The sequence below is a fragment of the Antennarius striatus genome, chromosome 12 (genome assembly GCF_040054535.1).
Source record: "Antennarius striatus isolate MH-2024 chromosome 12, ASM4005453v1, whole genome shotgun sequence".
Taxonomy (NCBI): domain Eukaryota; kingdom Metazoa; phylum Chordata; class Actinopteri; order Lophiiformes; family Antennariidae; genus Antennarius; species Antennarius striatus.
The window spans coordinates 3,317,423-3,331,467 of NC_090787.1; the positions used below are offsets into that span (position 1 = coordinate 3,317,423).

At 44.0% G+C, this 14,045-nt stretch overlaps 1 protein-coding gene across 2 annotated transcripts in view; it reads left to right on the forward strand.

The window, feature by feature from the left end:
• The window catches only part of tbx15 (T-box transcription factor 15), a 32,369-nt gene extending 19,697 nt beyond the window's left edge, over positions 1-12,672 (forward strand). For both annotated transcript variants that reach the window (XM_068330165.1, XM_068330166.1), the window contains exons 5-8: positions 2,786-2,953; positions 3,746-3,810; positions 7,627-7,724; positions 10,511-12,672. In XM_068330165.1, coding sequence (XP_068186266.1) covers positions 2,786-2,953; positions 3,746-3,810; positions 7,627-7,724; positions 10,511-11,337 — 1,158 coding nt within the window. In that variant the 3' untranslated portion in view covers positions 11,338-12,672. The remainder of the gene's footprint in view (positions 1-2,785; positions 2,954-3,745; positions 3,811-7,626; positions 7,725-10,510) is intronic.
• The last annotated feature ends 1,373 nt before the right edge of the window (positions 12,673-14,045 follow it).

The window sequence follows — 14,045 nt, forward strand, 5'->3', positions numbered from 1 at the left end:
AATTACTAATTACCATGAAGCTACTCCATTGCTAGGCGCCTGATTAGAGATTAATTTCATTCCAAGGGATTGTTTGGCCCTTCTACTTACAAATAGACTCAAGAATAAGACCCTAAATGACTTATTTCTATGTGTAAAAGTAATCTTCAGGACTTTTTTATCAACCAGCCACTGACACAAAACTTGATTTGAAAGTGTCAGTCTCCATATGATGGAAGGGGAGCGTTATAGTGGGAGTTTGTAGAAGTTAACATTAGCTGCTTGGATATCTGCCGTCCATCAGCGGCTATGGTAGTTAGCTTTAGAGCTATCGGTCCATCAGGAGCCCGTAGCGGATTCCCAGTTGTCTGACCAGCTTCACTTCATCCTGCGGTCGGTCTCTGGCCGAGTTCACCAGCTTCTACGCCCGGGACGGCTCGCAGCAGTTGGCAGCTCCTTCAGCAAAAAAGTAAAGCCATCTGTTCGGCTGGAGGACCTCAGAGTGAAAACCAGAAATACTTTGCATAAAATGAGATCCAGTTTCAAGAAAATCAGTGAATAAAGTTAGATAATCGTGTTTTTGTGCTAATCAGACAAGCTCAGACTCCAGGAATACTCCCAAGCCTTCAGCCATGAAGTCTTAGCACTAGCTTTGTAGCGCTAAAAATAGCCAATTGGTTAAATGCTAAAATATTTTGATGTGAAAATGTCAAGAAACTGTTATTTAAATTTTTTGTGTGGATTTTTAAAGCTCCCCATGTGACAAAACAAAGTAAAAAACACACACACACACACTATTGGACTGGAAGTATTTGTGATGTTGCCTTCATCCGGGTTGGTTTAATCTGCTCCACGCTGTGACGGCTGCCTATCATCGTTTCCCTCCATCCTCTCTGGTCTGTGGGAAAACCAAATAAAACTCTGAAGCGAGCTGGACGCCCCGAAACTCTTTTGTTTCATAGTCGCTTTGTTTTTTTATGATCCATTTCATTGTCGTGGATCAATGCTGTTGGGTCAGATTGTTAAGATCTGCAGAGGAATGTTCCACATAATTTCCTTCAAGCATTTTCATGTTTTTTCTTCCATCTCTAGAACTTCTCCCTCAACAGCATGTCGATGCATATATGAGGCGTTTCATCCCAGATCGTATACGATCAATAATGTCGCTTCTGGTGAACCAAAATTGAAAATAAAGAGTAAAATATTAACAGTATTTAAATATTAAAACACAATATGTGTGATTTGTGGCCATTTAGGTATTTTTATCTGTGTTTGAGGATATTTATCTTACGTAGAATTTTTTCTGAGTTCGACAGGTTACTGTGTGATCTGCATCGAATCTACATCACCTCAGGTCGACTGGGGACTCGAATCATGACTCCTCTGAACCAGAGGAGGCTTCTGAGACGGATGCCAGAAGACCAGTTTATTTTGGGCGACTGCTGTGATTTTCAAGTGCTTAGAAGTTCAGGTCGAGGATAGAAAGACATGAAAATACAAAGAAGCTTTAAACAATAGACGATCAATACCTCTGATCAACCAGTCACTCCTTGTACTCCTTGTTTTAAACAAATTTACCAACTGGGACAACAGCTTCAGGAAAACGAGCCACAGTATTTATAAAAAAAGGGCCTTTTCTCATGATAAAACGATCCAGATCAGGAGATATTTGTTTCTTCAAAAAAAAAAAAACCACAAAAAAAACCAATTAACCGACCACCCAAAGAAAGAGACATCACAGCATCACCCACACAGTTTGACTGACGGGGGATCACAGCCTGCAGAGACCACCACAGAAATGCTGAGCAACACAGATGGAGACAAAACGCTTTAAAAACCAGGACAGCAGATCACAGCGTGCATCTGTGTGGCAGCCCGGTCGTAATTTCCATGTGTGTGTGTGTGTGTGTGTGTGTGTGTGAGAGAGGTTTGTAAATGTTTCTGATACTACTCACCCCGCAGCTCCGGTTTGAAAATGACCACCTCTGCTGCAGCAGAGCTGGGATGGTGGCGGGTTGTGGGTGGTGGTGGTGGTGGTGGTGGGGGGGGGGGCAATGGCGAGGAGTTGGTTTTCTCACTCTGATTAATCAAGAGCAGACCGGGGCCCCCGAGGCGAGGCTGGGGCCGACACCGTCTGACTGCCTCTGTTCTCGTGTGGAATAATCCTCGGCATCATCATCATGGTGGGAAAGTGTTTTCTGCTCAATGACAGAAAACGAATGGCTGCTGGGATCATCATCATCATCATCGTCATCATCAGACGCAACACATGTCTCCAAGTTTAGAGCCACAAATACAAATAAATTCATTCCTACTTTACTTTCATGGTTTGGAAGTTTGAGAAGTTTGAGAAGACTGAAAACGACGTGCGTTTTTTAAAAACATCATAATCCACACCTTGTTCGTTTCCTGCTTTGCGTGATCGTGATCATCCTTCGATCTCAGACGTCCAGCGTTTCCTTCAGATCTCGACGTTCTGCGCTGCTCCCAGTTCTTGGAATGCGAGTCCGGTTTCCCTGGAGACGATGTTGGGATATGTATGAGGCCTTGTTTCCTCTGCGAGATTGGGGGGAAACCGCCAAGAGTGGGACGTCAAATATTATTTGCATGAAAGCAGCGACTAGTCGAGGTTTCTCTTTGATGTGCTGCAGTAGTTTGGGTTTTCCAGGAGATGTTCTCAGCATTCGTACAGTTTTGCGTACGTGCAATCCACATTTTTTTTGCAATGTCTAAATGTCTTTTTTTTTTGGATTCAGCTGTCTCCAGGTAAAAACCCTAACAGTAAGCTCCTCTTCCACGCTTTCAGATCATCCTCCACTCCATGCACAAGTACCAGCCTCGTGTTCACATCATCAGGAAGGACTTCAGCAGCGAGCTGTCCCCGAATAAGTCGGTCCCCAGCGGGGAGGGAGTCAAGACGTTCAGCTTCCCCGAGACCGTCTTCACCACCGTCACCGCCTACCAGAACCAACAGGTACGCCCCCCTTCCACACAGAATTACGGATGTACAGAGATAATCCCTCGCGTATTCGCGACTTCACCTCATCGCGGATTTGTAGTAGGCAGTCACGTGATACCGTACGCGCATTCTATTGGCTGACAGCATCCGGAAGTGTGCTGCGTTTCGTGAGTCTTGGACTAAAGTGAGCCACAAAAGTGTGGGAAAAGGTAATACAGGTAGGAGGTGGTTTAATATTAATATGGGGAGGGTTCATACACGTTTAAATGACCTTAAATAATAAGATAAATAGTTTGTCTCTCTATCATGGAATTTCGTTCCTTTCTGGTGGTCCTGGAACGGATTAACCACGAGGAACGAGTTACTGTGTATGGTTTTATTTTTGTAATTGATACTAGCTGTAGTGTTCTCACTGTTCTGTTTTAATCCTGTAAACCTGGTATTTTCTTTCCATATTTCTAAACAACAACCGTTTCAATTTCTTTCTTTTTTTTTAAAAAAGCACCTGTCCTTTTTTAAAAACTTTTTCCAACATTCTTGGGCAAAACAGTGAAAATAGATGATTGTTTACCTCTCATGAAGTATTTTTTCTCCCATTTCTACCCGAACACTAACTCTAAAATTTATTGTCCCACATGTGGCATGGGAGGACCCAATAACACCTTTTATAGACGGGTTAGAGAGAAGATAAACACAAACAAAGACTTGCAGATTTTAATGTTACCGCAATTTATTACTTGTCACCACAGACATATTGGTACGTTTAAATGATTTGTAGCGTCATTGTTTCACGCTCCTCTCGTGCAGATCACCAGACTAAAGATCGACCGCAACCCGTTCGCCAAAGGATTCCGGGACTCGGGCAGAAACAGGTACGATATCACCACACGTGTTTACCGACTCTGCAGCTGCACAACACAGCTTGTTGTAATGATTGTTATTGTGCTGCCACACAAATTCTGTGTTGTTTTTTTTATATGGCAATAATCCTCTGAAGATAGCACTTAGTACCACATGGTCCAATAAAAATAGCTGCTTCGTCTGTTGCCCTGGAGGAACCTTTCAGATCTGCAGCGCAGTCGCTGACAGAAAAGGTCACTTGTGCTCTTCGCTCCTTATTGCTGCCAGTCTCGTTCACCACGTGCAACAAGCAGCAAGTCACAGAATGCAAATGAAGGTCCAGACTTCAATTGTTACTTCTTTATTATTCATGCATGAAAAACGCAGAAACCGGAACCTGGAATGAATCGCATGTGGTAAATATACATCAATCTTTGCTCTGAATCGTTAGCCAACTTGTTCCACACTGTTGACACATGTTCTTTCATGGTTGAAGAAAATAATCTGTCCCCTACATCGACTCTGCGCCGCTCACGCAGCATTTGGTCAGTGTTATCGAGTTTGCATTGCGGCCTTCCTTTCTAGATTAAACATGGTGAGCTTTTGTTTTCTCAGACAGAAAATGATATAAATGATTACGGCATTTTTTTTTACGACCCGCTGCAGACATAAATACAGCCATCAAAATCCTGCTCAAACGATGATGACGTGTAAATGTCTGAAGGATTTATGCTTCAGCTCCACTTAAACCTAAACATGCAGACGTCTTTTGACCTGCAAATCATCAAATCTCTCCTCACGGGGTTATTAACACTCTGCTCGAACGAAAACACCCTCGCTAATGTGTTGATGGAAAGAATGATGGGATCTTCAGCTCATAGGAGAGACATCGTCCCAGCGTTCTCTTGAACAGCTGAGGAAGAAGGACGGGAAAAAGAAGCCCCAAACGGATTAAAACCCCGTTTGTGGGGTTATCTCTCTAAACCGCTGTCAGCTTCAGCTCTGTTGCTTTGCTGCAGAGCGATCGAGCTCTCCTATTGGCTGTTGAAACCGCTCGCTCAGACGTGATGTCACAGATCATTTTCCTCCTGCTTCTGCTTCTCCCTTCAGTTACCTTCACCCTCCTCTTCTTTCCCTCACTTTGCTTATTCCACTCTCTTCCTCTGAATTATCATATATAACTTTTGTGTGCGGGGGGGTTAGTGGGGTGGGGGTGGGGGGGTGGTTGTGCTGGAGCAGCAGACGCCTCCACACATGAAAGCAGCCTCCTCATCTGGTGCGCATTATTGGCACACAGATATTTGAGACATCTTTTTTCGTTTTTCAAACAATAGATCGTTTGATTGATGACCTGGCATTAGAATCTCATTGCAGAAAAGCTACAGATGAAAAGATAAGGGAGAATGATATGTTTGAGAAAATGAATTTATCCTCACGTACCGACCGTGAGCCGTTCCTCTCAGGCTCAACGACGGATCGCTTTAGTCCGGATTCAAGCAGGAGCCCCAGCTTTCATCACGTCACACACACAAAAAAAGAACAATTCATTTTGAATTCCACGTGTGTTTAGCTCTACTATTAATCTATGGTCATTCATAGGTATTTGTAGTGAGTTCAGGCTCTGACCTTTGACCTTTGTGCTTCTGTTTCTGTATGATTACGATGGTTTTAGTCATAAAAACGACAAGTGTTCGACTCACGGCTGTACAATGAGGCTGCAGATTCTGTGTATTGTGTTTCACAAAACATGAAGCGTCACAATTAAAGCATAGAAATAAAAGCATATTTTGAAAAATATGTTTAAAATTATGACAATGTATGACAATAACAGCAGCATAACTAATGGCTCTGTAGAGAGAGGGTGGATTTAGCTGCCATTCAATCCCTTTTTTGTGACATAAATCATCACCAAAATGTTTTCGTGTGAGCCGTGACTCAGGTTTAAAGTCCCGTTTGTTGTTTTTGAATGATATTCAATATTATCAAGTCTTTTCATCGCATGTCGTGATGCTTTGTTGCACCTCTGAGGGATTCCTTGCTTTATGGACGACATCATGTTGTGCTATTACATCATTATTGTCCATCTCAAGCCAGTGCTTTTAATCCAGACACACCTCAGGATTAAACCCAGAGGGAAGAGAGGAATGAGTTCCAGCTCTAAGATCCAGATCCAAATATCTTATCTAGAGATAGTTTCATGAAAGGAAGTCTGCACCTTCAGCAAAAATAAGCAACATATCCAGAACGGACGTAATTGTTCCCTGACGCGCCTGAAGACTTAAGTTCCCTCTATAAAAATGGTTCTTCAATTTATATCACGTAGAGAAAGAGTTCAAATTTAAAAAATGGCAGTCACACCGTCTGTCATGTCTTTCCGTGTTTGTCAGTTTATCAGAGAATGGGATAATCGTGACATTAACACATGACAGGAAATAAAACATCAACAACTTTAAATTCTAGTGGGAACGCAGCTTGTTTACCGATTAATTCTGCGCCGAGAAAAAAAGTCCAAAGTGAACAGAAAGGGTAAAGTCGCTCTGCTAATTCTCAAATTAAGCACCAGCTTGTTTTTCTTTTTTTTCCCCTGACTTTCTTAACAGCCTCTTCATATAGAAGCCTCCTAAACCCTGAGTTATGGGGGTGTCGTCAGTTGGGTCTGGTGACCGGGCTTTATGGCCTAGCGGGGGGATACAGCTCATTTGTTGGCTTTTTGTCCCACAGCAGTATGACTCTATGAATGAGTGCAGTGATGGCGAGCGTCCGACAGATTAGCGTGGCACACTAACGAGCCGCCGCAGCCAGAGGGTTAGTGGCCCTAAAATAACACGGGGAGCACTGACAGACGCTGGTTTCCCTGGGATGGGGGGCGGGGGGGGAGCAGTACACGGGGAAGTAAATCAAGCAGGAAGGAGAACCATGTACGGATTCAAGATGAAACGTCACCCAGATTTATGTGCTCAGTAAAATCCTGTTCCTTTTTAATGGCTGAGTTTCCTCAGAGCCGGACTGAGAGACAGACCCCCCCCCCACCTCCCATTCCCTCCACCCCCATTCTCTTCATCCTCACACTTAAGTGTAAACCAATGTGACTTTCCTGCTCTATTCAGGTGCTCTTATCAAGAGTTTGGCTCTAATTTTGCACACAAACACACATTCATCAATAAACCTTTATTAACATACTAGTTGAACATATATTTAAAACACAATAAAACTGATAAGCACTGAATTTTTTTTTCATATTTAAACATGTCCATATGTCTATTTTATTTATGTACGTTGCATGTAAATATAGGCTGATCTTGGAAATAAAGTATGTGCATCTTGAATAAAACAAAATTAGGACAGACACATGGATCTTAATTTTCTAATGATACATGAATGATTGAGAGTTTTCCGATTTGTCACCGTTTGTTTCCCTGATGTGGATTTTAGGTCAATCAATTTCTTTGAATTAGATTTTATTTGCGTTTTTAACTTATTTTCTTGCTTTTTTTTTAAAATTTCACATTTTGTTTTATCGCATTGTGTTCATTGTTTTTTATGGTGTGTCTGTTGTGTTGATTATTTGTTGACTGTGCAGCAGTTTGGAAACCTTGTGTTTATTTAAATTGTGCTTTAGAAAGTTGTGTATTGATTGGATCTGATTGGATTTTTATGGAAACATTGAACTGGGACCACAGGGGGTGGATAAAAAACTTAATAAGATCCAGTTTGTGCCAATTATACATCATTAGATGCAGATAGAGTGATCAGATCCACGGCCCAACAGGAGTGTATTCACATAAAAGGTGTTATTCCACGTTGTTTTTGTGTGTGTTTGACACACACGTCTCTCTCTCCTCTGTCAGAACCGGCCTGGAGGCGATCATGGAGACCTACGCCTTCTGGAGACCCCCGGTGAGGACGCTCACGTTTGAAGACTTCACCAACATGCAGAAACAGCAAGGTGTGTGAATATGTGTGTGTTGTGTGTGTGTGTGTGTGTGTGTGTGTGTGTGTGTGTGTGTGTGTGTGTGTGTGTGTGTGTGGAGGAGGGTGAACACATCACACCAAATGGGAATGCCCCCCCGAGTCTTCTCATGTCTCATTTTAATCCAATTACAAATACGACAACATACGTCTGCACAAATCTCCAGCATCAGCATCACCGCTCATTCATCACGTATGACCCTCTGGAACATGTGTGGTGGTTTCCATGGCGACCCTGCATGTGCCTGTGTTTTCTTGTACTGGGTTTCTTCCATCTTTCTGATCCTGGTGTTTTGTCTCATGTGGACGACTCAAAAGCTGCTTCATATTTTTTTTACGACAGTTTAAACTTACATCAATCCCAAAATGAAATGGTGATTTCTGCTACTTGGGGACTTTTGTGGGTTTTATTTTTATTTTTTATCATTTCCATGGTTACGAGTTGCCTCATTCTGGTGGTTGGTTTTATTTCCTGAGTGGTAGTTCAAGATATTTCATCACGAAGTTCATCTCAACAACAACCAAGTACTGAAGGCCTGCCTGTTGCTATTCAGGGACGTTTGTCGTTTTATGACTGTTTTGGTTCTGGGAACATTTCTGCACATCAGGCTTTGGGTAGTTAGCTTGTAGCTTCAAGCCAAACTTTAAAGGCCATACGTAGTGTGTGTGCGCATGTGTACGTGTGTGTGTGTGTGTGTGTGTGTTTTGGCATGCATTTTTTCTGATGCTCAAGATCCATCATTGTAGCACTTTAAGCTTGCTTCCTGCAGGCTTGTGCAGATGTGTGGGCATTTTGCTGATGGAGATGAGCATTAAGCCTAAATGTGCTTTAAGGATTTCAGAACTATCGATTTGATTTGAATTCTACTCTTACTGACACCCATTTACAGCAGCAAAATAACTTCTTCTTTTTTTTAACTACCAGAAACCTCACAGGGAAATTAGAACCCTCTGCTCCAATTAGAAAATCTGAAACACAGCCAACATCAGATGTTTATTAGATACGACTATTTATTCCTGTCCAGGTAAATCTCTCCCAGTCTGATAGCAGTGTTCATCTGTAATTAGCATGACGTTGGACGCTGGGACATGTGTTGTCCTAGCCTGAACTCCCGCTCTGCATACTTTCCCCTGCGTGTTTCACCACACACATACACACACACACACACACAAACACACACACACACACACACACACACACACACACACACACACACACACACACTCACACACACACACACACACACACACACACACACACACACACACACTGCATCAGCTCTGGTTGTCCTTCATTTGAGCTTGGCCATGCGCTGCTCCTCTGGCAGGTCGGCAGGCGTCTGCTGAACTTTTCACATCGTGAGCAGCCCTTGAAAATAAATTGTTAAACGAACCCTGTGGCTTCTGGACGGCTCCACGACATGAGTAACAGTCGCTCGGGCCGCCTCCCTTTGTCTGGACTCCAGCGGCGGCACCGGGTCTTAGTCGAGGGCCACACAGCTTTACAGCCATTCCCCCACCGGCCCCTAGCTCTGTTTCCTCAGGAGGTTAGCGTGACGTCAGGCTCCGTGTTTTGCCTGAAAGGGTGGACATGTGTTTGTTATCATTAAGCTCCTCCAAAGTGATTAGGATTTAATCAAAGTCCTTGCACCACCGGTGAACCCTGTGTCATCCTAGAAGGACACCGTGTGTGCGTGTGTGTGTGTGTGTGTGTGTGTGTGTGTGCGCGCACACATGTGTGTTTACTTTACATTTACGGCAAATAGAATCTCAAACTTTTGTAAATAGAGCAAAACGTGACATCACCAAACTATCATCAGTTCCTTTCTACTCTTTTCTCAAATACCTACCTTCCTGTTTTTTTTCTTTTCATTATTTTACTCCTTCCCTACAACCCCTCCCAACGGGAAAATCTTCATGCACAAAGTGGGGCAAATATTATCGAAGGCATATGGTAAGAAATAAGAACCACGACCGAGAAAGTCTTGGCTTATTTAGTTATGCCTCCGCCTCATTCCTGGTTCGAACGGAATTAAATCTGTGAGGTGAACTGTGGCCAAATTCTCATTAATAGAGACGCATTCGATCTCCCACAGCTATCACTTCACTCTGAGAGGCTTGACTAAACTTTAGAGTCATTTGTGGCTTTTTATCAGGAAAAAGGAGTGGAGATGTGCGGCGGTCCTGTCGACACGGTCAAAACTAGATCCACATTTATCGCCACATGCCAGCAATATATTTAACAATATGATCCATGAGCTCCTATCCAGTAGAAGGAGTAAAGCCCCTCAATTAGTCCGAGGATAAGAATTTAAAAAGATCCATATGGATTGGCGATTCGTCGCATTCGATTGGCGACAGGTGAATCGATAATGTAAGTTACTGCTGGCGTTATTAGCTGGACTCTGCCATTGATTACTGCTGCGTTCTGATTCCATCTGCTCTCTATGGAGACCAGGATGAAGTGCCCAAACGGAGACGATGCTCCCTGGTGATGGGCTGGTTTGGACAGAAACATTCAGATATTCAAACCAGTTTTCTCCAGGACACACTGACCTTTTATGCTCTTGTGGGCCACTTAAAATGATGTGGAGGGCCACATTTGGCCCCCGGGCCTTGAGTTTGCCAAATATGCTTTATATTATCCTAATAATAGTAGTTTTTTGCACTATGACCTGGATGTTGTCTTGAAAAAGTTTTCTTTCTTTGCTCTTCACACAGAATCTGTATTTATTTCATTCTCTGTATTTGTGTGTGTCCCAGGTGGCAGCACCGGCACGTCTCCCACCACCTCCAGCACGGGAACCCCTTCCCCTTCTGGGGCGGCACACCTCCTGTCGCCCTCCTGCTCCCCCCCGACCTTCCACCTCGCCCCCAACACCTTTAATGTGGGCTGCAGGGAGAGTCAGCTCTGCAACCTGGGCCTGTCCGAGTACCCCGCCTGCGCTCGCAGCAACATGGCGGCGCTGCAAGGCTACGGCGGCCTTGCTGACAGCTCGTACGGACGCCTCCAAGCCGCGGGGGGCGCTGTGGCCTCCGCTCAGCCGTCTGAATCCTTCCTCCCACAAAGGACTTCCTCTTTGATTGCTGCTGGCATGCAGGGCAGCGCTCACGCCTCCCTGACCGGCGGCGGCGGCAGCGGCAACGGAGGCAAGATGGATGCGTACGGCGGTCAGCTTGGCAGCTTCCCGGCGTCACAGCTTCAGTATGTGATGCAGGCGGGGGGCGGCTCCAGCTCTGCCTCGTCCTCTTCCTCTGGACCCTCCTCTTCCTCCCACATGTTCAGCGGGAGCCACCACCACGTGCAGCAGGGGTCCTACAACGCGTTCTCGCTGCACAACCCTTACAACCTGTACGGATACAACTTCCCCCCCTCCCCTCGCCTGGCCGCCAGCCCCGAGAAGCCCCCCGGGGGGTTGCTCTGCTCCTCATCCCCCGCCGGGGCCTTCGCCGAGCGCCAGTACCTGTCCAACGGAAGCATGGACACGATGCACATGATCGGCAATACCGCCGGCGGCCAGCAGGGCGGCGGCTCCTGCGATGGACGTCAGTACGGCTCCTCCTCGCAGATGTCCATGCACATGGTGTAGAAACCGGGATCAAACCTCACAGTCTCCAAGTCTTCCAGCAAAAAAAAAAAGTTTCTAATCACCTAGTTTGGTGTTCGCGCTGAAACTTTTCAGAAATAAGGGATATCATCTCATCGTTTGGTTTTTAAAGACAAGCTGCCACGTACAAATTATAAAGGGAGTCAAATAAATATTTAAAAGTCTTTGTATGAAAAAAATAAGTCAATACCAGGACAAGCACCTGGCTCCCTTACAGCTCCTGACAGGAAAGAAGCAACACTCTCTGCAATGAGAAGAGGTAGGAGCCTCAAACGCTCCGGTTCAGGAGGGATTATCAGTTGTGAATCTGTTATGGTGCAATAGTAGCAACACTCTTTTCAAGTGACTCATTCTTTTTTTTTGGTGGGGGGGGGACTTAAAAGCCATCTGGTCATGACATCATGTAACCAAAGAATCTTCACTGTGATCCAGAAGTTTTTTGCTTCACCAAGCACTTGCGCCGTAGAAATGTCACGGGGTCAGCGGTTTTTTTTTGTTGTTTTTTTTTTGCCGTCATGGTATGAAGATTTGGCTGGAATGAAAGGGACAACTGGACAATCGAATGACTCACGGCTCCGCATTCATTCAGGAGATGAAGTATCTGGACGCGGCGGCGGCCAGTCGATGGCGAACACAACATATGGATGCAATAAGTCAAAGAACTGTCGGACGGGTTAACGGACGAACTCTGTCTTCGCCCTGTAAACTCTGAGCAGGCATGTAAGTGAGAGTTCAGAACTCCACCGCGTAACTTCATCAGCTCATTATCCCCCCCAGACTGGAATGGTTTCACGATTTTTTTTGAGTGGATTCTGTTTTCAACCATATATATATATATATATATATAAAAGATGGCGAATCAGTAACCTAAGCTTAAAAGTTGTTGTTGTGTGAAAAAAAAAGGTTTTAAAAGAAGCAATAGCAAAACAGAGTAATTATGTAAGTATATTTTGGCGTGTTGTTAGAGATGTGTATTTAAGTGACGAGCAATATAACGATTTTACAGGCCGATGTGTTATAAAGATGTGTGACAAAAGGGAAATAACGAAGTAACTTCTTTTGTGGCATTTAAAAAAAAAAATGTAAATACATGTGCCAAGCACGTAAAAACTCAATAAACGTTTCAATTCATGTACATTGTTTTAATTTTATTTTCTCCGTTAGTCTTGCTTTTGTGTGTTTTCCCCCAAAATTCAGAGGAAACATGAGTTTCTAATTTAAAAAAAAAAAAAAAATCACGTAGAACACATAAGAAAATGGTTTAGAGGAGGTAATCAACAAAACAATTGTTCTGTATTTCACGTTAAATATTGCAAATGACCCGTAAATTATAATTTGAAAAAGATGAATGGAGTCGGAGGTGAACTGTTGTTGATTGCGTTCGCAATGCTACAAAACACAAATGACATGATTAATAATTACAGCAGAGTGTTACACATCCTATAAGATGCAAACATCTGTTCTGCACCACATCAGAGGCACGACCTTCAAACTCTGACACAATCCATCCATCACGTACACAAGTGGAGGTAAAACGCCCCCCCCCACCCCCTCAAAAAAAGACAAATTTTCTGCCTGCTGGTTCTGTTTATTATGAGAATGAAAAAAAGCTCTGATGCCAAATGCACTCAGCTGCACTGCTGTTGTGCTGGATGCTCACATAACAGCACCTGTTTAAAGAGACAGAGAAATCCCCTTGTAATCACTTGAACCTCCGAGAGGGGAAAACATGCAGCGTTTAAGGATCATTACGGCTCCGGCTCCGTGGTTTTCCTCTTGTTACACACACAGACTCAGGAGATTTGGCCTGTGCCAATCAGCGTCCATTACACGCATGTCTTCTGAATGTCTCTCCCCAATCACTTTCTATCATGTGTTCGGCTCCAGCCATGAAATATCATATCTAAGCCATCATCAGAAAATGAAGGGGGCTGCAGAACCGTGGAGACAATGACCCAGTATTGGAAACACCTGTTTTTCCAAGCATGACTTCAAATAATGAGCGGGGTGATGTACCGGAGCACATGATTTCATAATTTGGCTCCGCTCCATCTATCTGGACATTATTATTTGAATAATTATTCATGTTATTTCTCTATGTACACCCCTCTCTGGTTCCAGCAGCATTCAAAATCTTCCTTCCACTCATCCTCCGTCACGCCAAACCATCTTCCTGGCCTCCTGGCCTGCAAAATTCAATGTATATTTAAAGCCAAGGAGTGCACATATGTCTGCAGAGCAACAATGCAGTATAATGCACAGCAGGCAAACCATTAATCAAGTTCTTAAGTAGAAAAGAATTGCCAATCTCAAGTCATTGTGCCATCTTTCATCGGAAACAAAATAAAGAAACCCTCCCGCATATTGATTAATGGCGGATTGCAGCCAGATTACTGTAAAACATGAAACTGGAACAACTGGAGGTAGAAAACTGGATATTATAACAAGGTCTTCTGACAAAGAAAAGGAACGCCAAGTGCTCAAACCTTACTTGAAGCCAGTTTTGAGTGACGGCACTGGCTTGGGGTATCACCTAATCCTCCTGTCTCACCCATGGAGCTTCTCCTCAGAGCTCATCCCAGAAGACTTCACAGACTCAGACTCACAGGGGAGTTTTACTGGATGGAAGTCCAGTCATAGGGGTTAGTGAACATGTGCAAAAGATGGTAAACAGTTCTATCTGAAGTCCA